This window comes from Ostrinia furnacalis, unplaced genomic scaffold (genome assembly GCF_004193835.3).
Source record: "Ostrinia furnacalis isolate ACB-3 unplaced genomic scaffold, ASM419383v2 OfSCF1350, whole genome shotgun sequence".
In the NCBI taxonomy this organism is placed as follows: Eukaryota; Metazoa; Arthropoda; class Insecta; order Lepidoptera; family Crambidae; genus Ostrinia; species Ostrinia furnacalis.
Genome location: NW_021131589.1, coordinates 24,746 through 52,540, shown reverse-complemented (window position 1 = coordinate 52,540; position 27,795 = coordinate 24,746). Strand labels below are relative to the sequence as shown.

General features: G+C 38.7%; 2 protein-coding genes and 1 pseudogene across 4 annotated transcripts; 2 read left to right on the top strand and 1 right to left on the bottom strand.

Moving 5' to 3' along the window:
* Positions 1–4,257: 4,257 nt before the first annotated feature.
* On the bottom strand, positions 4,258–15,675 carry CCT3 (chaperonin containing TCP1 subunit 3). 2 transcript variants are annotated; one of them, XM_028303981.1, is made up of 13 exons: positions 15,569–15,675; positions 15,430–15,491; positions 15,161–15,337; positions 14,772–14,969; positions 14,221–14,345; positions 13,266–13,461; positions 11,754–11,908; positions 10,635–10,803; positions 10,092–10,184; positions 9,029–9,085; positions 8,802–8,859; positions 7,724–7,902; positions 4,258–6,153 (listed from the first exon to the last, which is right to left on the bottom strand). In XM_028303981.1, exons 1-13 carry the CDS (start codon positions 15,603–15,605, stop codon positions 6,028–6,030), a joined length of 1,632 nt encoding a protein of 543 aa, XP_028159782.1. In that variant the 5' UTR covers positions 15,606–15,675; the 3' UTR covers positions 4,258–6,027. The 2 variants fall into 2 exon arrangements, with proteins under 2 accessions (XP_028159782.1, XP_028159781.1); XM_028303980.1 differs by lacking the exon at positions 8,802–8,859 and having other exon boundaries at positions 8,971–9,085.
* Positions 15,676–15,733: 58 nt separating this feature from the next.
* LOC114352390 (putative nuclease HARBI1) lies at positions 15,734–18,393 on the top strand (annotated as a pseudogene).
* A 3,690-nt stretch (positions 18,394–22,083) lies between these two features.
* On the top strand, positions 22,084–27,785 carry LOC114352392 (solute carrier family 22 member 5). Of its 2 annotated transcripts, none has more exons than XM_028303982.1 (8): positions 22,084–22,532; positions 22,752–22,831; positions 23,122–23,281; positions 23,642–23,968; positions 24,070–24,291; positions 25,099–25,316; positions 26,774–26,973; positions 27,568–27,785. In XM_028303982.1, exons 1-8 carry the CDS (start codon positions 22,315–22,317, stop codon positions 27,775–27,777), a joined length of 1,635 nt encoding a protein of 544 aa, XP_028159783.1. In that variant the 5' UTR covers positions 22,084–22,314; the 3' UTR covers positions 27,778–27,785. The 2 variants fall into 2 exon arrangements, with proteins under 2 accessions (XP_028159783.1, XP_028159784.1); XM_028303983.1 differs by having other exon boundaries at positions 22,403–22,494.
* Positions 27,786–27,795: the final 10 nt, after the last annotated feature.

Here is a 27,795-nt window from a genome sequence, read left to right as displayed (position 1 = left end):
TTCCGTATTCCTAAAAATATAAGGGTCAAAATTGATTGTTTGCCAAACAATATGAATCGCAATGACAATGTTTATGCTGATCGCTATTCAATTTTACTGCGGGTTGCAGCGCCGCTTGTTTAGCGGCCATTACCTTAATGATGATGAATTGATAAGCTTCATTATAACTCATCACAAATAAGTACACCGAACTTTAGTGTTCTAACTTTTTTTAAACCGTGCATTTAAACATCACATATGCTAGAAATCTGTTTTGCAGTTTGAAGACGAAACGGAGGGATCCTCATATGATCTGAGGAGGGATCACATTCCTCGAGATAGTTTAAATTGTCTACAGACACTGGCTTTACAGATTACAATCTTAAATTCAAATTAAGGAAATTAGAAACCTGATTGTTCCGATTGGCGGCGTAATTTTTACAATTTTATATAATATGGAAAGTGACATGCGACTGGTATTGCGCAACATGTAGGTATTAAATCTACCAAAACTAATAACTATAATTATTTCAACACTGTATAGTACTTCATTCATAGTAATATGTCATCACTACTGCCAACATCAATTATGTTTTTCATATCGTACCAAACCCATGAAAATTCTAACTGCCCAAGCGTTTCCGCAGGACTACGACACCAGCGGTTGCAGATTCTAATCTCGCTGGGGCTCATTAGTTATAGTGCTTAACTGAGTGTCTGATGTATGGGGTCGCTACGAGAGGACCGTGACATTGATGTGACAGAACATACAAATATGGAGTCCCGCTGACTTTTGTGACCGTCAAAAAACACTCTCCCGTTCCGCTTCCATACCTCAGGCCAGGGATGATATGGATATCCGTAACCGTATACGAAACTATCGGATATCTGAAATAAAAAAACATCCTTAACCGTAACCGAAACCGATTCAAAAGTTTCGGATAAAGGCGGAGAAAAATCTTATTATTTTTTAATATTATTTTGTTATTGTCTGACATTCCCTGGCACCATCTATAATATCCCCGCCTATTTTACCTTTATCATAGGTGTTGTCATAGTACCTACACTAAGTGGCTGTGGGTCATGCAGCATATTGCTATTTGAATTTTACATTTTTAAAATCCTAATATCCGTAACCGAAATTATCCGAAACTTTCGGGTAATCCGAAATGATTTCATATCCGTAACCGAAACCGGTATAATATTATTCTAATATCCGTAACCATATCCATAACCGAAACTTCATATCCTTAACATCCCTGCCTCTTTAAGCGCTAGACCTAGAGTTAAAAAAAAACGGTTGTTATCATATTCTATCATCCCACAATGACTAAGTAAGTAACATAAAAGATCATGTAGACTTACTATAGCCATAGAACACAATAGTTTGCAGTTCCCACCAAATCTACAATAGTTTAGGAGTCAGTTTGACAGACATAGCAGTTCCGCTCCATATAATGCTGAGCTATTGTCGATTGATAGTTCAGATGGTTTGTATTGATCACCGTTAGACGCATGGTCTATTAGCGATTCACAATGGAAGGGTCAACGATTAGGGCTGACCTAGTTAGGCACTTGCGGATTTTGGTGCAAGGCAAAGGTCCCTAGAGATCATTTTGTGGAGAGGACAACGACAGGGGCTGTACCGGATGAAAATGGAGGCTGCTGGTTTTGGAATCCCACTGATTCCCCAATGTTAAGAGAGACTAGACTAACTACTTATCTAAGTACGTACGGCTTTCAAAAAGCGGTAGCAAGTGCGGTGTAGGTATGCTATGCTACCAAAATGCGAAAAGAAGTACCTAATATTCAATATGGTAACGACACCTCTACATTTCACTGTAAATGATCAAAATGTTTATTAAATGTGTGAATGAAAATTGGTGCCTTTTCTCTACCGCAAGTCACCTGCTGGCTTCGCAATACATAGTTGAATCTCGGAATTAAACAACACGATATCTGTTTAGTTAAAATTCTCGAAATTTAACTGGCAGAGAATGCCTTTTAAGGCAAAGATTAAATAAATAAATACGAGATTACAATTCACAACCATTATGATAGCTAAAATAACATCTAGAAATATTTTCACCCCTCATCGCATCAAGGTGAATAGAAAGAATTATCTCCAAACGTTTTTTGAATTTTCAGATTAACTTTGGTGGAAAAAACTACGTACCTATCTATTTTATTACTACTATCATTACCAATGTTATTTTAAAATCTAATCTCGACACTGCTTTTATTAAACACAAAAAACTTTAAAAAGTTCATCTGCTATTTTCGTATGCATGCAATAGGGAATCGGACACTATTCATAGCGACATCCCCCATTCGGATAAGTAGTACTTCCAAAATATTGTGTCACACACAACACATTTTCAGCTTTTCCTAATGGTTGCAGATTATCACTAAATGCTGTCCCAAACGCAGACGGAAATCCAGGCATGCTCTTCTGATGGAACGCACAGCGTTCGCCAGAGTAGGTAATATTTTTATACACAGACCGATACCTTCAAATTTTCACAAAGTTCCTTAACGTAAATAAATAAATAAAAAAGTAAAATAAATAGACAAAAAATAAAAATAAAACGGAAACTATTTTATAAATATTTAGTTTTGAATTTCGCACGCAGATCCAGAACTTTTAAGACAGTTGAATCCGAAATCCTCGCTATTTTTTTTTCGCAATTTCCGCAAAAGTAAATAAAACCAGTACTCACCATACCGCGGTCCAGCCAGGAGTGCCGGGAGAATCGCCGCCGCCTGCGCAGCCGGCGTCACGCGCTGCGACGCCGCACCGGCTCCATTGTACCACGTTATCTATGCATCTGATTGACAGTTCGGGCTAGGGATGGGTGGTGGGTATCCGAATCATTATTCGTTCGGTTTAAACAAAAAAAAATGGCTGTGACATACGGACGGACAGACAGACGGACTGACAGACATGACAAATCTATAAGGGTTCAGTTTTTTGCCATTTGGCTACGGAATCCTAAAAACTCCCATGGACTGCTGAATAAAGGCTTCCTTCAAGGATTTCCACAACGACCGGTCCTGCGCCAAGTGCTTCACCTTCACCAGACCGACGGTATGTCGAGTATTATCGAGGCAGTGGCACATAACTTGTAGAAATATAAAAGTTCTAAATACACATACTTAAAACATGTCTTTCATAAATCACACATTATTATAAAGTTAACACTGTCCAGTTGTGGCCACCATAAGTCGCAGATGTTACTTTCACACAATTTTCAATTACCGACACTGTAAGGAACGAAAACGACTAATGGAAAAATGGAATGTACTAAATATCCAAAGGATTCTAGATTTCTAGATCAGAAAATATCCTTAACCGAACTCGCCAAAGTAGTCTTAGCGGAGGCAGATAACATTCACGAGCGAATGGTTTAAATAGCATGCGCTGACAAGACACCATCATTGTTTTGTGGAATGTGTTTTACTAATTGAGCTATACATTGGTTTGCTGTATTTGGATTTTAAGTTGAATAAGAGCCTTAGCATCATTCTGTAATACAGAAACCACACAACAAAATAGACAAAGCAACATTGAGAACGCGCGATTACGTTCCCGCAAGAAAAATAAAATTAAAAATCTGCCTTATCATAATTAACATTGAGTCAGTTCAGTATCATTAACACAAACTTTTATTTATTTATTAAAGCAGGTATTGTTACGATACTGCATCAAAAAAAAGAAAATGTTATGCATATTTTTTTAATAACCGAGATAGATTTCATAAACCTAAACTTCATTGGAAACGCGCTCAATCTAACGGTGAGCATTCGAGTGTCGTTTATCGAACAATGCGTTCAACGCGTGTCGCGCAAATCGGTCAGCTAGGGTTAACCCTAATGACTCGCCCAAACCAACCGCAATCAGTCAATAGGTGTTGGACTCACTTTCCCATTGTTGCTTTTTCGGTGAAATTGACAAAATGAGTCTTTGACAATTTTATTGATATTTCATTTCATGTGTAAAATATTTTTACTAGATGTATAGCTACAGTAGTAGTATTTTTGCAGCGGTGAGATCTGCAGAGTAAAGCTTTCCAAAACATGTACAAACATATTGATGAACACTAAACATCTTGACACATCATAACGTCATAATATATCATGTCTACGTCATACTATACTTTATTTAGGTCATGTGACAGTATACGCCTACAGCCTACCTACAGCACTGAGAAATTCTCGCACTTACTTCCTATATTCAATGAAAATTGTACTTTTCGATGTAATAAATAAAACAAAAAATATTAGTAGACATATATAAAACTTTAATACTATTATTGTTCCATTTTAAAATAACATTCGACAACTTAAATGCACAAACTTGTGAAGATAAGACGAGACACGTGTGACCGTATAAATAACAGAAAGTTAAATAAACTAAACCTTAATACATGGAAATAAGAAGTTCCGCGGAACAAACCATCACGGTATAAGGCAACGTTAGCACTTTAAAGTTATTCAAAGCTTAATCGAGCCGAGAAAATCGGAAACTTAAGACATTTGAAGCCAATTTAATCCTTCAAGGCCCGCGAATCTAGACACAATAGATAATCAATTGTTATGACATTAATGAATGCCGTCTGGGACTCAAGCGGTTAATACATTGAAAAAATAAATCTTTAATTTGTGAGCCCTTTAGCAACATCCACGTCAATTTACTTGGATATTGCAAAACAACGTCAGAACTAGAATAATTTATTATTCAGTCATGTCTTCAGCGCAAATATCTAACGATTTTCATAGAAGGCTCTGTAATACAAACAAAATCACGGGCAAAATTCTCATTTCTATCGTTAATACAGTGATGTTTCACAATTGACACTAATATCGAAATTATAACGGTATAAACTTCATCACACCAAACATGTGATCAAAAAACTTTATACGCTGTCTTTGGTTAGTATTTTTTACGATGATTTTCCGTTAAAAATGAGCAACAGACTTCCCTAATTATATTCAATAACATACCACATATAAGTTGCATTAAATTTAAAATTTATACAATTATAGTAAGAAAGTTTAAAAATATTTCGTACCGAAACGTGTACGTAATATGAATTGCGTCGCGTTACTTTCGCGCAGACGCTTTTGTCGCGTCTTTAGTGTCAATAATAAGTATAGCTGGGCACCGTTAGTCAAACTCTGTTAATCGACAAATTATTACAGTTAAAAACTTAACTTTAACCGTCTTGAAACTGCATTTAATAAGCTATGGAATTTAAAGCAGGACTTGAAATGTTAATAAGTAAACTAGAAAGTGGGTCACATACAGAAAATAATCAAACAGAGTGCTTAGTGCAAGTTTACACGAAACGTCATCGCTAAGATTGTGCAGCGCCCCTTGCGGATACTTTCAAGAACTAAAATCTTCATAGAATTTTTTAACGCACTCACTAGCGAAAACGTTCAATGCAAACTCTGAAACTTTATGCAATCCGTTTGCATACTGCAAAGATACAGTATTTCCAATATCTGCGTACTTTATATCTTCCAATATAAGAAAGTTGAATCTTTTTGCCAAACTTTTCAGCCTGGTTATGAAGTCCGTACTGAAGTCTTCAATAATATCAGCATGTGTCTTCACTGAGCACACATTCATGTCGTCGCTTGCCTCTCTAGCTGACGTAACTGTCATTTTGCAAAATTTTCAGGCGATTAGACAGATCGATTCGTCTTGTAAAACTGATTAAGATGGTTTAGATAACTCAGCCCCCCTAGACAAAACGCACTTTTTGATCGAATCGAAAATCGAACCCGTCAAAACTCCATACAAAAAAGGGGCTTTTCGACCACTTTTCGACTGGTTTGCGATTATAATTTGCACTTTGTCTAGACCCACAGTTTCGAAAAAAAATGTCAGATACTTCAGTTAGAGAGGCAAGCGACGATGTTACTCAAAAATATACCCAGTTTACCGATTAACAGACGAATTTTTGTGCCCAGTAAGTGTGAGTATGAGCCCGTGATAAGCTAGCGTGAGTTATCGAGAACACTATGTATGTAAGTATGCGGCTATTCCTGCATCATTGCTTGCTGCGCAGGCGCGGCGGGCTCGTTGCCGCCTCTCTTCTTGGAGCCAGAGACGATGTCGTCGATTCGGAGGAGCAGGATGGCTGTCTCCACTGCTGTCTTGTACACCTGGAATGGGAGATGGTGGCGTTAGAGCGAGACAGCGATATAGCGGGTGATGGGGGGAAAAGAGTGAGAGATAACTTATCCATCATCATAAATCTAGTCGCCTAACGCGCAGGAACCCGTGGCTGTGGCCTCGTGGGAGTATGTCACAATGTGTCGAGGTATATCTTACGTTAAAACATCTACAGTTCGATAGCTAGCAATACCCGGATACCAGTCTTGGTCTTATCGGTGATTTGATCGCAGTTGCCGTCGATCTAACACGTAGGTGCAGCCTAGTGAGTGTACGCCATACATCCATACCATAAGTCAGAGAATGTCACGCTATGTCAGGGATGTCACGCTTATGACAGGGTATATCACACTGTCACTCTAACGCGCGACCCATGACAGTCCAGGCGCGCAACCTATGACAGTTCACGCGATCTGTCATTGGCCTTTTATCGCGCCGTGATCGCGCCGGCGATGGCGATTTGCACGCGTTGGTGTGGTTGAAGCATAAGTCAAAGAGTGTCACGCTATGTCAGGATATGTCACGCTATGTCCCTCTAAGGCTGAGTTGCACCACCTAAGTAACGGTAACTTTAACGATAACCGGTGCTATCTGTATGGAGTTTGACAGATTTTTGACGTTTGTCAAAGTTAAAATAAGATGGTGCAACTCAGCCTAAGTCAGAGAATATTAGGGTATGTCATGCGTACGAGTATGTCTATGTCGCGCTATGTTGTAATAGATGTTTCTTTCTTTAATTATGTCCTGTTATGTTATAATAATAATTTATGTTATGATAAATACTGTTAGTTGTGAAAAATATAAACGTTAAAATATCGGTATCTTTAAAATCAATGAGCTGCTGCCAGGGTGACATTGACGTAAGTAATGTAAATGTCATCCTAAAAAGGTCAGATGCGAGAAACGCGCGCGGACCCTTCCGCCCGCTTTTATGCTAAGCGATTAATTGTATTTAAAATGAGGCAATGTAATGTGCAAGTTATGTTTTGTTTATTAAAAAAATACACTGGTCATCATAAAAATCGACCCTCCCGCGACAAGCACTTTCAAAAGTATGCATCCCCACTTCCCACCAATATACTATATTACCATTTAAAAGCCTAGTTCTAAACTTCATTTCATTAAAGGAAAGGTTTTTACCCCAAAAATGTGTCTGTAGAAGAATCCAGAGTCACTTCTTCAAAAAATAGGTAGTTACGCTTGAGCCAACTTTTATGGCTATAAAACTGTTAAGTTGGGATTAATCGCTATCCATCTGTTAAAGAGGACACGTGAGATCATTATTTGGTTTTATAACCAAAAAAATTGGTCTAATTGATCCCAGAGGTGATCCCAAAGTGAGGTCTTTTTTCAAGTCTTTCAAGTCACATTTATTGTATATGTTAATCGTTTATTAGGAAATTAAATGTGTTTTTCTTTAAGGATATTTATTGGGCTTTCAAATAACACCAATATTGTTGGGGCACCATGATTGTCAGTAGAAACGAGTTTTCTTGTAAAACGTAGGTGGGCCGATTTTTGTGATGACCAGTGTAGATCTACCGGCTACTTAGTACATACCTGCAGCTTGACGGCGAGCGGCTCCCAGATGCCGATTTTGGCCATGTCGACGATCTGCCCGGAGTCGCCGTCGATGCCGAAGGAGCAGGCGCCGCCGGCCGCGTGCTTGGCCCGTAGAGCTGTCAGCGTGCGGATCGTGTTGGCGCCGCAGTTTTGGGCGAGCGTACGAGGAATTATCTCTGTAATGACATTGTTATTATTATTATACGGGAGACTTCTATACAGAGTGTTAGGAAAATGGGTATATGAGCCGACACTAGCCCATGTTAACATGGTCATATAAATGGTATGGTGAAGTCAGAAATTTGATATCATTTTATTTTTTTTAATTTTCATACAAAATTAATTTTGAAAAATCCGATTTGTATGAAAAATAAAATAATTAAAATGAAGATATCAATTTTCTGTCTTCACCATACCATTTATATGACCATGTTGACATGGGCTAGTGTCGGCTCATATACCCATTTACCTAACACCCATTGTGATGGATAATACTGTGAAACCTGTAGGATGTGCGCCGCGATAAGCGGTTATCACGGCATTTTATCGATTTTGCCCATACATTTTGACTATGACGGCTCGCATCCTAGCCCGGCTGGTGGCCTTTTATATTCTTAGTGTAAATTAACTAAAAAATAACTTCACATCGTGTAAACTAATTGTGCACGTAAATAATGACAACGTTCTATCGGTCTCAATAAACGATCGATAAGAGTGTGCGTCGCGTACAATAATTGTCGCGGCGCTCTGTACCTATTTTTTTTTTAGCTCGCTTCTCGGACTGAATGAGTTTTTGAAGTGTCAAAACATTTCATCATCATCATCAGGTCATTCCAACTGCAGGAAGACAAACCTCTCTTATTTACAAGAGGCAAAAGTGTATTTGACCTACTCCAGAGAGTAAGCTTTCTCAATCCGGAGGTTGGGAAGGCCTAATGTTCGCATATTTGCCCTTAGTCGCCTTTACGACATTCAAGTGAAAACTGGCGAGTCCTATTCCACTCTGTCAACATCACACACTATTTTGAGCCTTATCAACAACTAAATAAGCAATATTATCTAAGTGTTAACGTACCCAGCGCCTGCGCAACAGCGCGGTAGGGCGTGTTGTGCGCGCTGTTAGCCGTGAGCGCCTGCGACACCGCAAGAGTGGAGGTTGTCCAGCTCTATTCTTGCCAACGCCACACGCTATTTTGACACTTATCAATAACTGAATAAGCAATATTATCTAAACGTTATCTTACCCAGCGCCTGCGCAACAGCGCGGTAGGGCGTATTGTGCGCGCTGTTAGCCGTCAGCGCCTGCGACACCGCCATCTCCACCGCTCCGCCGCCCGACACCAGGCGCGGGCTCAACACCTGACAAAATCATACACGTTTTTAAAATGACAACGACTAAAGCCTGGTCCGTGAGCACGTAGAATTTTGTCCAATGACCCCAAGCTACCCATCCTTATCGCTCGCGCGTGATTATGTTGCTGTCGCGCTCGCACACTCACTGCGGGCGCCCGTCGCACAGTCGCTCTGTGATCTAACTCTGTGGTCCAGTTGTAAAACCTAGCAGCTGGTTTTACAACTCGGTCAATCTGGAGGTTCCAAGTACGATTCCTAATGGAGGCAACATTTCTGCTCAGTATAGTTCATCTGGCAAGCTACCACCATCATAACTAAACATAATCGAAAAAATAACAATGTTAACAGCATTGTTGTGTTTCCAAAGATAAAGGTTGGATAGTCAGCTTTTCTGTGATTGAGGTTTCCGAGTAAAGCTCGCTTCTTCCTTGCCTGATTATCACTTTTCATCAAATGAGACACAGGCAGAGTTTCTCCATTATGGGTAAAAAAGGGAATACAATAACGCTAATCACAATATTTACAATGAATGTTTGCAAATGTTCACCAGACCTATGACAGAAAAACCCTTAGATTACTGTACAAATAATTCAAACTTCCCTCTTCCACTGTTTATGTCACCGCCTGCCATTTTTTCAGTCAGAGACTATGAACCAGGCAGGTGTCCCGTAGTCTCCATCCATAGCCCAGTAACTAGTCCATCCATCCTTCATCCATAACCCTAGTCCATTCTCCACTAACTGCAATAGCTCCTGTGCACAAGCTGGGGATGGTCTCTGGCTACATCCCATGATATAGTCAGAGACTAGATCCAGTATGTGCACCACTTTCACTTTTGTCGATTATTTTACGCTTAAAACGGCCTCTACGTGTTGGATCTGTATCCACACGCAAGCCTTATAAAGGACCGGGCCACTTTTGACCCGTGAGCTCCAAAGCGTACAAATAATAATAATAAATACTCTTTATTGTACACCACATAAAATTATTATTAATGCTAATTGTAACTCACCAGATTTTTCGCGACGTGCAGAGCGTCTTGAAGATTCCTTTCAATCTCATTGAGAACATCCTTTGAAGCACCACGGAGCAATATTGTGCAGGCCTGAAAAAAATTTACTTTAACACAACTAGTTCACTTTTTTAACATAAAATGAAAATAAACGGCATAAGGTTCATACCAATAAATTTCTGAATATCTATCCCATATTCTATCCCATAAAAGTGTAAAAATCATAATAATTAATTTAAAAAACAGTCAAATTATTTGGGAAAAAGAAGGATTTATTATAGAAATGTACTGTTTATAAATTTTAAATTTTTAGTTTCTTTGAAAACACATTGTCATTTTATCTGAATACGCACATCGCATTATTTAGGCATCATGCATCATTGCAAACAAATAAAACGAAATAAATGTACAGATAACAACTGCACAATGCATATAAAGCTAAAAAGTAAAGTATTTGTGTGTAATAGGTGCCATTTTGCTGCAAAAATGTCTAATATTGTAATGTGCTCTCGTTTGTAAATAGCCACTGAGTATGGCATCTACCTTGGGGTTCTTGCACTCGGTGACGAAGGTGAAGTACTCGTCGCCGATCTTCTTGACCTCGAAGCGGCCGGCCAACGTGCCCACATCGGATTCCTTCAGCTCCTCAGTACGGTTCACGACGGTAGCACCGCAAGCGCGGGCCAGGCGGTTGTTGTCGGTTTTGCGCAGTCTGTATAAAGGAAGTGAGCATTAAAATTGATAAATTAACTGCCTTAAGAGGGAATCTGGAAACGAGCATTATTTTTAAAATAGACAACGTTGGCAGTGCCGTCAGCTTCCGCAATTAACTGTAATCTTTTCTAACACCAAACTATTCTTTATGACTTACGTAAACCACCTTACAAGTAGTTTTGACTACTACTAACCCTACTTTTGACGAATTCAGAATTTTTAGGTGGTACGAAGCAGGGTCAGCTAGCTAAAATAAAGAAAATCTATAATGGTCGCATTTTGACAGCCGGGTCAAGCTTGGTCTTCCTTCAGTGCTTGGGTATTTTTGGCGGTCAAGCAAGCCAGTCTCGGTTATCATCATAATGTAGATTCTGGCTACACAGGTTTTTTTTATGACTTTCGCGGTTTGCCTTTAGACAATGGTTACACAGGAATCACAGCGATGGGAATAGTTCCGTTGTTACTTGACTGCGCCAGGAGGGTTATTGACATAGGCTAAAAGTATGGGCAACGCACGACGAAACTAACTGAAATACGTGTTTACATTATGGGCTATATTTCACCGGGACACCATGGCGGCGCAACCAGTCGCCGCTACCAAAAAAAATTATGCAGCTTTCCGCAACCAAAGTTGTATACATTTTGTTGGTAGCCGGCGACTGGTTGCGCCGCCATGGTGTCCCGGTGAAATATCTTCTATATATATAAAAGAAAGTCGTGTTAGTTACTTCGCTTATAACTCAAGAACGGCTGAACCGATTTAGCTGAAAATTGTCAGGGAGGTAGTTTAGAGCCAGGAGAAGGACATAGGATACTTTTTATCCCGTTCGAAATAAAATAAAAGTCTGCTTATTTGTTGCCATTAAGGCGGAACAAAGTTCGCCGGGTCAGCTAGTAGCCCTATAAGTCTCAATCGATTTTCCTCAGTGTAACTGCGTCATAATTAACCTGCGGATGGCAGTGATGCCGGCCTTGACGAGGTAGTGTTGCGCGAGGTCGGACACGCCCTTCTCTGTGAACACGATGTCGGGCTTCAGCGCGATGATGTCCTCGCACTGTCTCTGCACGTGCTCCTCCTCCAGCTGCAGCAGCTTGGTGAAGTCCTGCGAAGATGTGGTATTTTCATTTAAAATGTTTTGCAAAAAACACCTAAGCCCGGTCTGTGAGCACGTAGAATTTTGTCCAATGACCCCTAACTACCCATCCTTATCGCTCGCGCGTAATTATATTGCTGTCGCGACTGTGCGACTGGCACCCGCAGTGAGTGTGCGAGCGCGATAGCAACATAATTACGCGCGAGCGATAAGGATGGGTAGCTAGGGGTCATTGGACAAAATTCTACGTGCTCACGGACCAGGCTTTAGCGAAAAAAGCATATCTTTTCTCTAAAGAATAAGACATGGCTCACTGGACTAGTCTGTTACTGAACGCCCCAAGAACCAGATTGGAATCACAACAGATGATTGGATTATTGTTTCACGGAAACAGATTGCTAAGTAACAGAACAGAAAAGGAAATGTTTTTATTCAATTTAGACCAAGACTTGGCAGTTATGACTGACAAAATGTAGCTCTTGTGTTATTTAAATAAAAGGACACAAAAGACCGTATTGTATGGGAATTTCCTTTTCAGTTTTTAGCCAAGCAAAAGTTAGAGTAGTTAATGGTTAATCTATTTTCATGTCCATCTCCTAGATAGGAGATGGGTTTTAGGTAAATCCACAATATTTAATTTGAAATCACTATTCATAATCTAAAAATTATCTTATCAGAAAATATAAGATTATTTTGTGAAATAGGGTCATCAACAAGCTCTTTATTAAGTTATTTAGTGACTTAACACTTTTATGTGTTAAATTGGTCCTACGCTGCGGCATCCAGGTACTTCCCTCGACCTTTACTAGATTGTCAGTTGCTTGCCCACACCGCGTCTTTCAGCCCGTGGCCAAATGTATATTCAAAACAAAGTAATTCTTGCTTATTACTGTAATGAACAGCTAAGAACTTAGAGCTTGTCCAAACAAATGTTTGTATATTTCTGTAATTAACAGTTGCCAAGGACTTAGAACTTGCCCAAACAAATGTTTCGACAACTCAGGACAGACTGTCCTGGCACCGCAGTATGAGGAGACCCCAAATAATGGGAAATGGCTAGGACAAAGAAAAAGAAGAAGTAATTTGTCATAATTTGTCGGCGGTTTGGTGTAGTGGTTCGAAACAGACTACTATTCCGGAGGTAGCGGGTTCGATTCCCATACAGTACAAACATTTGTGTGCATGAACATATTTGTTTGTATTGGACTGGATGTTTTCTATGTATAATAAGTATGTATTTACAAAAAAAAAGTATTTAAGTATGTTTATATCCGTCGTCTAGTACCCATAGTACAAGCTTTGCTTAGTTTGGGACTAGAAGCGCAGTGTAAATGTCCAAGGATATTTATTTAAAAAAAAAAAATACCTGATCACCCAGAATCTCGATGTTGGTCTGGCTCTCTCCCTTCTTGTACTCGAGAGGACAGTCAAGCAGTACAATGCGAGGATTCTCGATGTAGCGCCGCATCTTGGGGTGCGTGACGTCCTTGTTGATCATCACTCCGCTCAGCACCTTCGACTCTTCTACGGACCCACCGGGGATCTTCTCGATTTTAGCATAGCTGGAGATGAAGATGATAGTTACGTTAAGTTTAAACAGGAAAAATAACTGCTTGAGGTATAAATTGAAGGCACAACCTTTCACTTGACCAGTAAGTGAATAGGCACTTACAGGGCAGATGTACCATCCTACACTGCATCCCACTTAACACCAGGTGCGATTGTGTTCAAATACCAGCCATGTTATGCATAAAAAAGTGCTCCAACAGTCTAATTGAAATTTTTCATTTTTCAAAAGTGAATAACTAAGATTCCCACAATGATCTATAATCATTGTGGGAATCTTAGTTAGTTAGTCTGCTTCTAGGAATCTAGAGTCAACAGTTCATATCATGCAAATAAAACCTATTCTGAAGATTTTTTCCATTAAATAAATCAATTGCTGATTTATTGCTGAACTTTTGTTTCACTTATACATGTTTATCTTACACTCATCTTTTACTCACATAACTTTCATCACAACAAAAGCTAATAGTAAAATAATTGTCTTGGCTAGTCTCCAAAAGCCATGCAGGTCAGGTATCACTCTACACTACTTTAATACAAGGAAGGAAACACCCCACTGTACACATTTTGGACTTCATCATAATAATAAGAAGCTTTGTCTCATCAGCTTAACACAATAAATAAACCCGATTTCTTTTTTCAGCTTTCTTATGAAACATGCCTAATTAACCAATTAAATTATATTAGCTGTTATTTAGTAGCTTTATATCTGAAAATTGGGTGGTCTTTGCTAGAATTGCATTAATTTTACTTACTTCTTGATATCAACTTCAACTCGGCCATTTTCATTGATTGTGACAGTGTTGACAGCATCCAACGCAATGTCCACTGCTAAGTCTGCCCAGCGGCCAATGTACTTAGTGCCTACACATGAACGGATCTGAAAAAAACAACAAATCAGATAAATTCCAGAAACTACAGCTCATGCATGAGGGCTAAATCATACAAAGCTAAGTGCTAAAAATTAAACTAAACTATTCCAGCAGTTATGGAAAAGATTTACCATTGATATCATTTAATATTTAATATCATTTAATTTATGTATGTTAATATGTTTGTAAATTAAATTATATTAAATATTGAAAGGAACTTTTAGTATTGCTTTCTATATTTGAATGTATTTTACTATGTTTTAAATATGTATTTTAATTAATTGTTTTTCATTATCACTGTTCTCTCCCAAAATCATAGTATGTCAACAAATAATAATTATAGGTTATCATTTTCACTTGCAACTGTTGAAGGTAATGTAATACTTACATTTTAAGTTTAAATAAATTAAAAGGAACTTGGTCTTGATACTCACAACTTCTCTCAACTTTTCTCTGTCATTTAGATCGATTGGGACAGATATTTTGTCCTGCAACAACTTCACCGCGTCCTCAAGGGCCTGTCTGTACTCGCGGATGATCACTGTGGGGTGGATGTTCTGTACCAGGAACTGCTCGGCCACCGCCAACATCTCGCCAGCGAGAACTATTACTGATGTGGTTCCATCGCCAACCTTGCAGAAAAAGTTGAAACTTTTGAGTGTTTTTAATAGCAAGATTGTAATGTTACAAATTCAGAAGATTGTAATTTGTTTAAGAAATGCGCTGTTATTAATCAAGTCTGATTTTCTGAATAATCATAACGCTTTTTATTATGACTAATCCCAAGCTGTCAGAAGTTAGAACAAGAAAGCGAAATTCTAACCTCTTCATCTTGTGTTCTGGCGATTTCGATCATTGATTTGGCCGCTGGGTGCTGCACTGTGATCTCCCTGAGGATAGCATTGCCATCGTTGGTCATCACGATGCCTCCCATCGGGTCCATGAGCATTTTCAACATAGCCTGCGGTCCGAGGCATGTTCGTATAACGTCGGCTATTGTCTAAAATACAAAAACAAACGACATGAGATCTTTTGAAACATGTTATTTACAGCGTAAATTTACTGAAAATCGTTAAATATCCCAGGATATACCTTCCCAGCATTGATATTTTCGAGCTGAACCTTCCGGCCGGACTCACGTTTTGTGTTTTGGCCTGTAAAGAAAGATGAGTAATGAATGAAATTTCCTACTCCCACAACTGCCAAGGGAAACCATATATCCAGCACTTACTCAGAACTAAAATAGGCTGTTGTCCACCACCAAACATTTTTAAATATTTTTAGGATTCACTCGTGAAAATAATTTCCTTCAGAAAATTCACTGTTTCACGAAAAATCGCGTGGTGTAACTAATGTTGCCATACGAAAAAAAAACCATCAAAGACAGTTTTCTGTAATGATTGGATTAGGTAATATTCCTGTATTTACTTGTATTTTCACGTCCATTTTGTTGATTTGTAACTTGTTCGATAAGGAAAACTTATAAATGATTAATTAAAAAGACTAATGTGAATTTTATTGCATAATCATTGTAAGAAAAATTACCCAACGGTGTGGCGACGCCACTACAAACTAGTGACCAACAGATGGCGCTGTCACTACTTCACTATGGCACACTCCGCCGCTCATACAAACCTGCATCGCGGTGACGGAGTTTTATATCCTGCCAAGTATATATGTTACGGCTAAAGATAGTTGTGAACATAAACTTAAGATTAGCCGGCTAAACTTAAGTTTATTTTCGAGAAGCAGCTAAAGTTCGATAACATGTTAGTTTGCGTCGTGATATTCCATCTTTAGCCGGCTAATGTTCACATTAGCCAAAACGAAACGGCTAAAAATGTATTCGATGGGCGCGCCAGGCCGGCGGAGGGCTTGAGGGGGCGGTGGGGAGACAACGCGCGCGCAGTTTTATTTTGTAATTTTAAATACTGAACTTTTTGGTGGGCGGGATGTTCCGTCATCGTAACTTTTCGTTTAAATTTTCATAATAATCGCGGGTATCGATGTCTCTGCATAAGTATCGATGTAGTGACAAAACGCAGTCAAACTAGGCTGCTTATGCGCTCCGTCCTTCGAGTTGGATTTTTATTGACAACTTGAGGGCAGTCACGCTTTGGAGGCCGCACCGGTCACATCGCCATCTTCTATTCGTATTCTAACGGGCCCGTCGACGCGTGTGCTAGTCACCCTCCCATGTGATCTCAACTTACCTCATCATCTACACGCCCAAATGTGCTAGAAACCGAAGGAATTCCCAACTGCTGCTGCCCATACTCGAGGTGGAACTGTCATCGATCTGCTCAAGGTACGTGAGTGCATAGTATTTTGTCATTGCGTACTGCTCGTACAGAACATCGATCCCTTTTTACCGGCAAGCCTTCTACGGTTTGATCCAGGTGTAGCAGGAAGCCACCAATCGCCTTCTAATCGTGGTGCGTTTGCTACAACAATTATTAATTTGTCTATGGTTCTTTGCCACTGGATGTTTTCAGCAGGTATTAGGTGATTTAACTAATGTTCACAAATCGACAGTATGTCGAATAATACAGAGAGTAACACGCAAGCTTGCAGATCTAAGCTCAGAATATATTAAAATGCCAGATAAGCTAGAGCTGAGAAGAATTGCAGAGAATTTCTATGAGATTGCTGGATTTCCTCGGGTTGCAGGAGCCCTAGATTGCACCCATATCAAAATAGTTAGCCGAAGAGGGTCGTTAGCTAAATTGTATCGTTGCAGAAAAGGGGTTTTCTCCATAAACGTTCAAGCTGAATGCGATGCTTCGCTAAAAATAAGTGATTTAATTGTTCGATGGCCCAGATCTGTACACGATTCTACAATATTTAATCATTCCCATTTGTGTGCAGATTTTGAAAGGGGAAAATATAGCCCATACTATTTATTAGGAGATAGTGGCTACTTTAACAAGAACTATTTGCTGACCCCTTTTTTGAATCCTCAAAATAGTGCAGAGGAAGCTTATAATAAAAGCCACATTTCCACCAGAAACACTGTGGAGAGATGCTTTGGGGTACTTAAACGTCGCTGCCCATGCTTAGAAAAAGTAAATAATTACTCTGAACAAAACATCAACAGTTCTTCAGGTGATTGTGGCATATGTGGTGTTACATAACATTTGCATTGAATTAAATGAAGTTGATCCTCCAAACGACATTGAAATTACAATAGATAAATAGTAATGTTCCATTGTCTTTATGTTCCCAATCGGCACACAGTGCTGTACGTGCTGCACTAGTAAATAGTGAGTTTTCTTAAATGTATATTATTTAATATACCTAATTTAAAATTGGTGTCTATGCCCTATTGTATGTACTTACTATCTTTCGCACAACTGATCAAAACAAAAGCTGCTCGGGTGGGTATGATAAGAGTTGTGCGAGTCCAAGTCGGGATATTTGTGGAGGATGATGCTCTATGCCGACAAAGGGCATGAAATATCTTTTGAAGATATCTAGTGAAGGTAATGAACCAGAGCCAGAGGGTGCCACCAGCAAGATTGTTTTCGATTTTGACAGGCCATTACTGAATCGTGGGCACACTGGTGATGGACAATTTTTACAATAGTCAAAAGCGGAAAAAACGTGCTGACGAGACATATTATCAGTACATGCTGATTATGAAAGAACTTGGCAGAAGGGCGAAGTTCCCTGACTATGTGTCTATCCAATATATCACGCCACGCGCTGTTTTATTTTTTCTTCCTGGCATTTAATATAATTTGCTACATAAGAACGGTGTTACGAATGTGTGCGACTCAACCTTGCACACTCCTGGCATTTTCAACTATGCTATCCTAAGTTTATATTTATTTTTAACTTAAACATTGGCTACCCTAGGCTTTTAATTAAACCATTGCTAAGTAAAGTAAAATTTCGACGTGTGGTTCTGATTTAATACCTAGATGGTTTATTGAGGCTCTCGGTAATAACAACCTAGAAACTGCAATGTCTCGACACGAAATGTTTGGGAATGGAACTAGAGTGTATAACCATGACGAGACAAATACTATGACTGTTCAAAAATCGGCCAAAGTTTTGGCATTAAAGGGACAAAAACAGGTATCAAAAGTCACAAGCGCAGAAAGAGGGACTCTGGTAACAACATGTTATACAGTGTGAGTCACGTTAAAGTGTACATATGAATTAAGGTAAAACTAGACCTTTTTTATCGACAAAAAAGAGATCAAAAATTTTTTGAGATTTTTTTTAATTTTTTTATAGATTTTTTTTCTTTCAATTACTTATTGTAAAGAAAACGTAATAACTTTTAAACTAAGAGGTATATCCTGATAAAATAAAAACAGTAATAATGCTAAATAACAGGCAATACTAAAAAAATACATGAATTACCCAGAAAATGCCAACAAATAATAAAAAAATACACTTTTTGAAAAAAATCTGCTTAAAAATTCGTATTTTTTTTGGTTATTTGATAAATTTCTCCAAAAAATGCCACTATTATGGATGAATAAGGAACTATCTGTAAAAACAATGAACTTTATTACACACACAAATAGCAGAAAAGACAACCCTAGTCTATTGATTTTAGACAACCATGAGTCACACATCAGCATTGAAGCTCTTAATTTAGCCAAAGATAATGGTGTTACTATACTCACTGTTCACCACACACAACAGGTAAGTTACAACCTTTAGACGTTGGCGTTTTTGGCCCTTTTAAAACGGCATATAACAAATCTGTTGACAGCTGGATGATGCGGAACACCGGGAAGACCTTCTCCATTTATGAAGTAGCTGCGTGTGTTAAAGAAGCACATATGAAAGCAATGACCCCAAATAACATATTATGTAATGCCTTTAAGGCAACCGGGATTTTCCCCTTTAACAGATACATATTTTCTGATGATGATTTCGCGCCCAGTGAGGTAACAAACAGACTATTAGAAAAAGAAAATATACTGCCACCAGAAGAAGAAAGATTAAACAATGAGAATGATGTGAGAACAAGGACCCCATCTCCATCAATAATACATAATGATACAATATTACACTCTATTGACACCCCAAGTTCTTCAGTGAATTTACTGCCTCAAGCAGTTTCACTGTCCGGTAATATAACGAGTGAATATCCTTCTGAAGAACACATTTCTATCCAACCAAACCGACTTTCCCAGCCGCATTGCAAGCAGTTTCTTCTACTAGAACTAGTCCAGTACCTTTGAATATCACAATTGACACAACAAAATCTCATCGCACACCATCCAAAAATCCCAGTCCGATTCCATCCTCATCTTTATGTTCTCTTCCTCCCTCCCCTCATAATTTACCGCAAAAAAAGTCGATAAATTCGGACGTTTCCTCTCCAGCATGCAGCAAAAGAACACCCAGTGTTAAAAAATTCATTAGTCCATTCGAATTTAAGGGATTACCCAAAGCAGGACCACGAAAGAAAGGAAAATCTGTTATACGTAGAGGTAAAAGTATGATCGCAACAGATACACCTAATAAAAATGAAATAGAACAGAGAGCTGAAGAAAAAAATAAACAAAAAAATAAAAAGAAGTCTGTTAACGTAGTAAAAAGAAAAATATTAGAAAGCGACAGTGATAGTGAAGAAGAGGAGCGTATGAGTCTTTATTCAGAGGAAGAGCCTACATTTGATGAAGACGATGATAAAATTGATGTTGTGGATCCTAATAACTTTCCTTTATTACAAAATTTGCCAGAAGAGGGAAGATTTGTACTGGTCGAATTTCAAGTGAGAGGGAAAAAAGTCTATTATGTAGCAAAAGTTATAGGAATAATTAATGAAGATGTAGAAGTTAGCATTCTTAGAAAGTCTACAAAGAATCCAAATAAATATTGTTTGCCTAATGTTCCAAATATAGCTACTGTTAATAAATATGATATTAAACTAGTGTAGCCTCAGCCTGGATTTAGTGGGAGTACTAAAAGAGAACAAGGGTTGTACCAATTTGATTATGGACTTTTCTAGAATAGATCTACGTTAATTAGTTTTCCTTTCTACTCATAAGATGTTAAATGTTTGTAGAATAGATCTGCGTTAATATTTTTTTCCACAATTGTTCATTGTGGAAAACCTTGGGGGAGGCCTTTGTCCAGCAGTGGACGTCATTTGGCTGAAACGAACGAACGAACGNGGCTAAAGTTAGAAGAAACTAACATTAACACCTCGTCGAAGATAAACTTAAGTTTAGCCGGCTAATCTTAAGTTTATGTTCACACCTGTCTTTAGCCGTAACATATAGACAAACCAAGATGGTGTAAATTGGACCTTGGTCCCCGAGCATAACACACCCGCTCGGGGACCAAGGTCCAATTTACACCAATGTGGGATATGATGTTCGTCCACAATAAGGAAGCTAGATGTTAGTGCTTCCTTTCCGAGCGGGTGTTATGCTCGGGGACCAAGGTCCAATTTACACCATCTTGGTTTGTCTATATATACTTGGCAGGATATAAAACTCCGTCACCGCGATGCAGGTTTGTATGAGCGGCGGAGTGTGCCATAGTGAAGTAGTGACAGCGCCATCTGTTGGTCACTAGTTTGTAGTGGCGTCGCCACACCTTATTTTAATAGTAGTTTTTTATTTCTTAAAATGGCAACATTGCAGAACGCAAATGTCAAAATATTTTTTAATAGTAACCGGGCAAAAGAATAAAAATTATACAATGTAGTGTTTAAATTATAAATTTTATACTTATTATTTATAAATAATTTTAATAGTAAAAAAACTATAAATTGGCAGTGATGAGCTATTTCAAAATCTTCACAAAACGTATTTTATGTTTTATTTATCTAAGTATTAAGATTTAACTTTCATTCAAGCATTCAAGTCATGTATGAGTAACAGAGAGGGCGCTAGTGCAATGTTTTTTAAAACGGTGAAAAAATTGGCGCGAATCAGTTTTAGTTAGTGAAAGTTTATTGGTTTATTTAGTTAGTTAATTACTTAAATAAATAGCCTGATCTCATTGTCTGTAGCGCTGTAAGTAAAACATAACTTTCCTTTCTTTTATTTAAATGTAATTTTTCAATTTTGAAAAGTTATAAACCTTCATCCTATACATTAGTGCCTAAATATTTTCATAACGGTATTATATTTTTTTTGCAACACGTAAATTATGACATTATAAGACTTCGTTTCCAGTTGCTTTCCGAATGTGTGAACCGAGAGCATAACTGATGATGGAGAAATGGCTCCAACCACACAGATGGCGCTTGAAGACTCAAGACCGAAGAGACCTTCGGGTTTGGGATTCACGTTTTCCAAGATCTAAGTAAGACCTTACCACATTAGACCTACCTTACCTACCTTCACGTGAGAGACGGCATTGCATTTTTATATTCGGATGGTTCAAGCTGGCAATGGGAATCGAATCCGGGACCTCCGAATAGTAAAAGTTCAACTCGGTAACCAATTAGACTATGGCGACCAGAAATACTTAACATAATCTTTCGCATTCACTTCTTATTTACAGAGTAGTTAAAATATAAATATTACCTAATAAATGTTTGCTTGTTTTATCTCCTCAGAGTAACAAACAGAATGATAATTTAGGTACTTCGTGTAGGTCATTGCACCTCATAGTAAGTAGTACCACTACTTAGTTAGAGCTTTATACAGCGTGTAACAAATAAAAAAACGTATCCTGAAGACTGAAACCATGCGTTTTGTACACCCAACCAAATAATATTACTTACAAAATATTATTCATTAATGTTATTTCAAATTTCAATACTATAAAAATGGTTCATCACAGAAGATTGGTTTCCCAACATCATACAAACAAACTTTATGTTGATTACAAAACATTACATTTTAATAAGTGATATCTCGATAAGATAGTAGAGACTCGTGCAAATACGCACTAGATAGCATCGCTACATTTAATCACGGAATACTTACGTATCAATCTCAGTAATGCTCAAATGCATTTCATTGAGTGTTGTGTTTCGTGTAGATTTTTATTATGGATTCAGTGTACGAAAGAGCGCTAAATGAAGTAGGTCAGAATGGAAAATTCCAGATACGTTTCGACATAGTTTACAATTTAGTATTCACAGCGTTATGGGCTACGGCCTACAACAGCATATTGTTAGCGCTAGTTATTATACCTCATTCGTGTGAACTTCCAAACAGACCTGAAAATGTAAGTGCACTTGACTGGAAATCAAAATACATACCCATGTAAGTTTTTCACTTTATTAGTTACTAAGTATTATTTTAAATAAACAAACACAATTTTCTTTGAAATTGACTTTCATTGATTTCACTGCAGCTACTAAAGATTTGATATTTTCAGTTAGTTGAAAACTTATTCAGTCGAATTGAAACTGTACAAAAAAATAAGAAGTTCATAGGTACTTATTAAAATTTAAGCTCTGTCGTTCTTATGTATCATTTCAGGGTGAATGATACTACTGGGAAAACAGTATTCAGCAGTTGCCAAATATACGTAAACCCAGATGAAAACAATGTAACAAAATGTAAGTAAAAACTAAACTAACATAGATTTACATTTAGGTACCTACACTGCCCGAGAAACTAATTATTAAATATTTAAATGAAACTCTATATTGACTTTTTTAAAGCTAACAAAAGTAAGTAAATGACAACTACGATCGTGTTTGTGATAATGTTATTGCACAAATTAATGTGTACCTTCTTCACCAACACATGCCACTCACTGTTGTTGCAAAATTACACGTATGAGAACTAAAGACATATGACACAGTGCTTAATTTTTATGTTGTCTTCTGATATTATTGTTTTTCAGCTTGCGATGTTTACTCTTACAACAGAACTTGGTACGAATCGACCGTTTCTTCTGAAAACAATTGGGTGTGCGACGATCAGATTTATGTAGCAAATGTATTCGCCTATAGCAAAATAGGCGAAGCCGTTGGATCGGTCTTATTTGGTTGGTTCGGTGACATGTATGTAGAGTTATGTCCTCTCCAACGTTCTTTGGCAATTTTGTACAAAAAATATCATAAAATCGTCTGAAATAGAGACTAAACTTTACCTTAATAAAACTTTACTTTGAAACCAATGTATTAGTACCTACTTACAATAGGGCCATGGAAAGTTTTACGTAAATGTTACGGCACAGAATAATAATGTACTACGTTACGGCCTTCGTCTTCGTCGTCGTTGTTTCAGCCGAATAACGTCCACTGCTGGACAAAGGTCTTATTAGCCTTAAAATTGTCAAAGTCCATTGGTGCGGACTATTAATTAAATAGAATGGAATACTTAATATGATTACCTTTTAAACATTCATTTGTTTATTCCAGATACGGCAGACGTTTATCATACATTGTGTCCTTAGGCTTGTTAGTTCTTGGGAGAGTGGTATCAGTATTTAGTAGCCATTTGTACATTATCTTCGTTATTGGCTGTATCATCGCGTCGTTTCCATCATGGACTGTCGTGCAGAGTGCGACAGTGATATCTATGGAAATATCGGCGCCCGACCGTCGGTCCACCATAGCGACGCTGCGTACGATCGGGTATAGCGCGGGCATGTGTCTGATGCCGCTGCTGTATTGGTGGCTACGGGACTGGAAGACTTTCATGATCGTCACCACGGCAACGCAAGTGCCGTTTTTAATGCTCTCGTGGTAAGCATGAACACAAGCCTGCTTCTACCAACCTTTGCTTGAGTGTAAGTAGAACCAACTCAGAATAGGCATCCATGAAAATAAGTTTTATATTATTTCAGGAAAATTCTAGAATCTCCTAGGTGGCTGTGGGTAGAAGGAAAAACTGAATCTTGTCTCAAAGAGTTGAATAAAATTGCTAAAGTAAACCATACAAAGCTAGAAGACGAGACTAAGGAGGAGATATTTATATCAAAAGCGACAAGTGTTCAAGCCATTGGACCACTGTCTTTGTTCTCTGGTTGGCGATTGGCAATCAACACAATTTTACAATTATACCTGTGGTAAGATAGATATATTTCTTAGTTATAATTACTTAGGTGATGCTAATCAGCGAAGATCATAGGTTGTTAAATAGTTTTACCTATATTCAAGTTTTAAAGCGTCACTCTACCGTATTCTGGTCTATTTCACTTTGATCGCCTGGATTTCTAGCGACACTTAATAGACTACAAGCGACACTTTGGTGTCCTTTGATCACTCATGGATAAGATCACCTAGGTGTTTTATTTTTTATGTGACAGGAGGCAAACGAGCCGACGGATCACCTGATGGAAAGTGATTACCGTTGTCCATAGACACTCGTAGTCCCAGGGGCGTTACAGGTCAAAGTGGAGTGGACTTCCTATCCATGGGTGATCAAAGGACATTAAAGTGTCGCTTGGAGAGAATAGGCCCATTTTCTTGTGACAAAAACTCCTGTAAATACTGCTACACAGAAAAATGTTAATGCCAAACTTCCCAATGTGCAGAATATCATGAAGTTATCAAATCAAATCAACTATACAATCATAATAAATGTAGTTGCATCATAACACACTAATATAATTTGAATTTACGCCTAATCAATGTCATTTAGATAAAAACCTTGAATGAAACCGATTTTGAATGATTGCGATGTAATGACGCCAGAATTTAATATCGTTATCTACACCTCTACTATTGTAATTAGTTTCAGGATTTAGGTAGGCTTCATAACATGACAATGCTAATTAACTTTTTGCCTTTCAACAGTTCTTCAGGTAAGGGTAGATTAGCTGAAGAACTGTTGGAAGTAGGTACTCTTATTAAGGTACTACTATTTTTTCCAGGGTTTCCGTAAGCTTAAGCTACATAGTGCTCTTACTAAGTTCTGGAGAGAAGACCGATGCAAACCCATTCCTAGAGTTCGCTTGGCAGTCCATGGTGGAGCTACCAGCTACATTCGCGGGCGCGTGGCTTGCTGACAACTTAGGGCGGCGATATGCGGGTGCCACGGCGTATAGCGTCAGCGCCCTGATGTGGATCTTAATGTCCTTCAGATTGTACGGTGAGTAATAATATGATCTAGGGCGACAATCAAGCGAGATGTGTGCGGTGAAGCAAACGTACTTGGGATGACCTAGTGCCCAACGGTCGCTTAGTCGTCCAAGGTACCGCTAGGGAGACGAAGTTGCGAAGGACCTGTGCGTTCTCCACGTCGATGACTGGTAAGAGGTAGCCCAGAACAGCCCGGAATAGAGATTCTTATTGTCTGACCCGTTCTTAGAGTTCCCTTGGCAATCCATGGTGGAGCTACCAGCTACATTCGCGGGCGCGTGGCTTGCTGACAACATGGGGCGGCGATATGCGGGTGCCACGGCGTATAACGTCAGCGCCCTGATGTGGATCTTAATGTCCTTCAGATTATACGGTGAGTAATAATATGATCTAGGGCGACAATCAAGCGAGATACGTCCAGTGAAGCATCGTGAGGATTTCGCTTGGCAATCCATGGTGGAGCTACCAGCTACATTCACTGGCGCGTGGCTTGCTGACAATTTGGGGCGCCGGTATGCGGGCGCTACGGCGTATAACGTCAGCGCCCTGATGTGGATCTTGATGTCTTTCAGATTATACGGTGAGTAATAATATGATTTGTTAGGGCGACAGTCAAGCGAGATGTGTGCGGTGAAACAAGCGTACTTGGGACGACCTAGTGTGGCCAACAGACGCTTAGTCGTCCAAGGCACTGCTAGGGAGACGATGTTGCGAGGAACCTGCACGATCTCCACGTCGATGATTACGGGACTATTCCCACCTCTCATTCCCACCACTGCAACTCCTGTGTAGCCAGGATCTACAGCTTGACCGCCACAAAAACCCAACCAATGATGGTCAAGTTTGTCCCGGGGGATAGTTAAACTGTCATTGGACCCGCAACGAAATTAATCAGAAGAACATAGGAGGAGTTCGAAATTAAGGTTCGACGTCAATGATTAGTAAGAGGTAGCCCCGAAATGACTAGAGTAGAGATACTTATGGTCTGATCCGTGCCTGGAGTTCGCTTGGCATGGTGGAGCTACCAGCTACATTCGCCGGCGCGTGGCTTGCTGACAATCAACCGAACCAAATCCGAAAACTGATGATCACGAGCCTTTATGATGACATAAAAGCTCCATTGTAAAAGACACCTTTTTAATTAGAAAAGAACACCATTTTAATTAGTAAAAAAAACTTTCATGACTAAATACCAAAGTACCTTCTCATAAATTAAAATCAAAGGAAATTCGCACAAATGAATGCCTTCATCCCTCTTGCGATTATTGTTTCCAATTATTTCAGTTCTTTAATGTAAATTGAATTTCAAGTACGTTTTTCACCAGCATGCAGTGTTGATTGACACACCGGTACACTAACGAAAAACAGAGATCAGAAAAAGTGCGTCATGGTTTGAAAAATCTAAAGAAAGTACCTATAGATACTCTACAGTCTCTATATGAAATTTCTAATCGCAATACTTTTCAGGAACAAACACATGGCTGCAAGAATGGTGGGTAGGCTCCACGCTTATAGTTGTAAACAGATTTGCCAGTACGGTGTCATATTACGTCATCTACCTGTTCAATATGGAGCTGTACCCAACTTGTCTGCGCCAGTCAGGGATGTCTCTAGGAAACGTATTCTCGAGCGGAGGCAGCGCTATGGGAGCGTATTTGATGCACCTTGTAAGTATGACTTAACATATAAAATTATAGAGACAGCTCTTCTTCGTGTCGACAACAAACCTACACAGTGTCAGCCCAAAACTCTGCCCAAAACAAGAGTGGCGTTGTCAGTAGAATTCATTAAATCTTCCTGCGTGCAGTTTGTTTGGGCACGCAGGGCACATAATATGATGGTAGAGACAGTATTTTATTAATTCAAATACACACTTCAATAAAACTGATATCTACATTTATAGGTTTTAGAATCAACAATAACATTGAGACAATAATTTGAGACTTGGGTAGGTACATTATTATCGCCAAGCTTAAGTAATGATTTGTATGCCAAGGTGATTGTAGTAATATTTGCGAATTAAATTATCAACTCATACATCACACAATTGTTGGCAGACCAATAAAATAAATAAATAAATAAACACGCTAATTCATTAGCAACAAATACCGCGTGACCACATTTGTGAAAAATCAAATCACCAAAATTTCAAATAGCACCAATTTTAACAAGATGCACGGTGCTTACCTTTAATGTGACGTATTAATAGTAGCATATTTTTATCTAGAAAACAACTTTTACTTACATGGGTACTGTTTTAGGGTCGTCTAGATGCCCGTATTCCAGGAGCAGTTCTGTTCGTGGTCGCCTTACTAGGGACAGGGTCCACGCTCCTTCTCCCAGAGACCCTGAACGCCACGCTGCCAGAAACTATACAAGATGCCCGGGAGTTTGGGAGAAGGAATAGAACTAAATACGGCGCTATTAAGCTGAAGACTGAACCAACAAGACAGAATCCATCAGAAAAATAACAATTGAGTGATAATGTT

Excerpts from the sequence above, each read along its gene's own strand:
- CCT3 (XM_028303980.1), bottom strand. The coding sequence starts at position 15,605 with ATGTTTGGTGGTGGACAACAGCCTATTTTAGTTCTGA. Across the intron at positions 15,338-15,429 it reads AAAATATCAATGCTGGGAAG|ACAATAGCCGACGTTATACG; the intron begins GTATATCCTGGG and ends TTTGTATTTTAG. Across the intron at positions 7,903-8,970 it reads CGCTGTTGCGCAGGCGCTGG|AGATAATTCCTCGTACGCTC; the intron begins GTAAGATAACGT and ends ATGTCATTACAG.
- LOC114352392 (XM_028303982.1), top strand. The coding sequence starts at position 22,315 with ATGGATTCAGTGTACGAAAGAGCGCTAAATGAAGTAGGTCAGAATGGA. Across the intron at positions 23,969-24,069 it reads CCGTTTTTAATGCTCTCGTG|GAAAATTCTAGAATCTCCTA; the intron begins GTAAGCATGAAC and ends ATATTATTTCAG. Across the intron at positions 26,974-27,567 it reads GAGCGTATTTGATGCACCTT|GGTCGTCTAGATGCCCGTAT; the intron begins GTAAGTATGACT and ends GTACTGTTTTAG.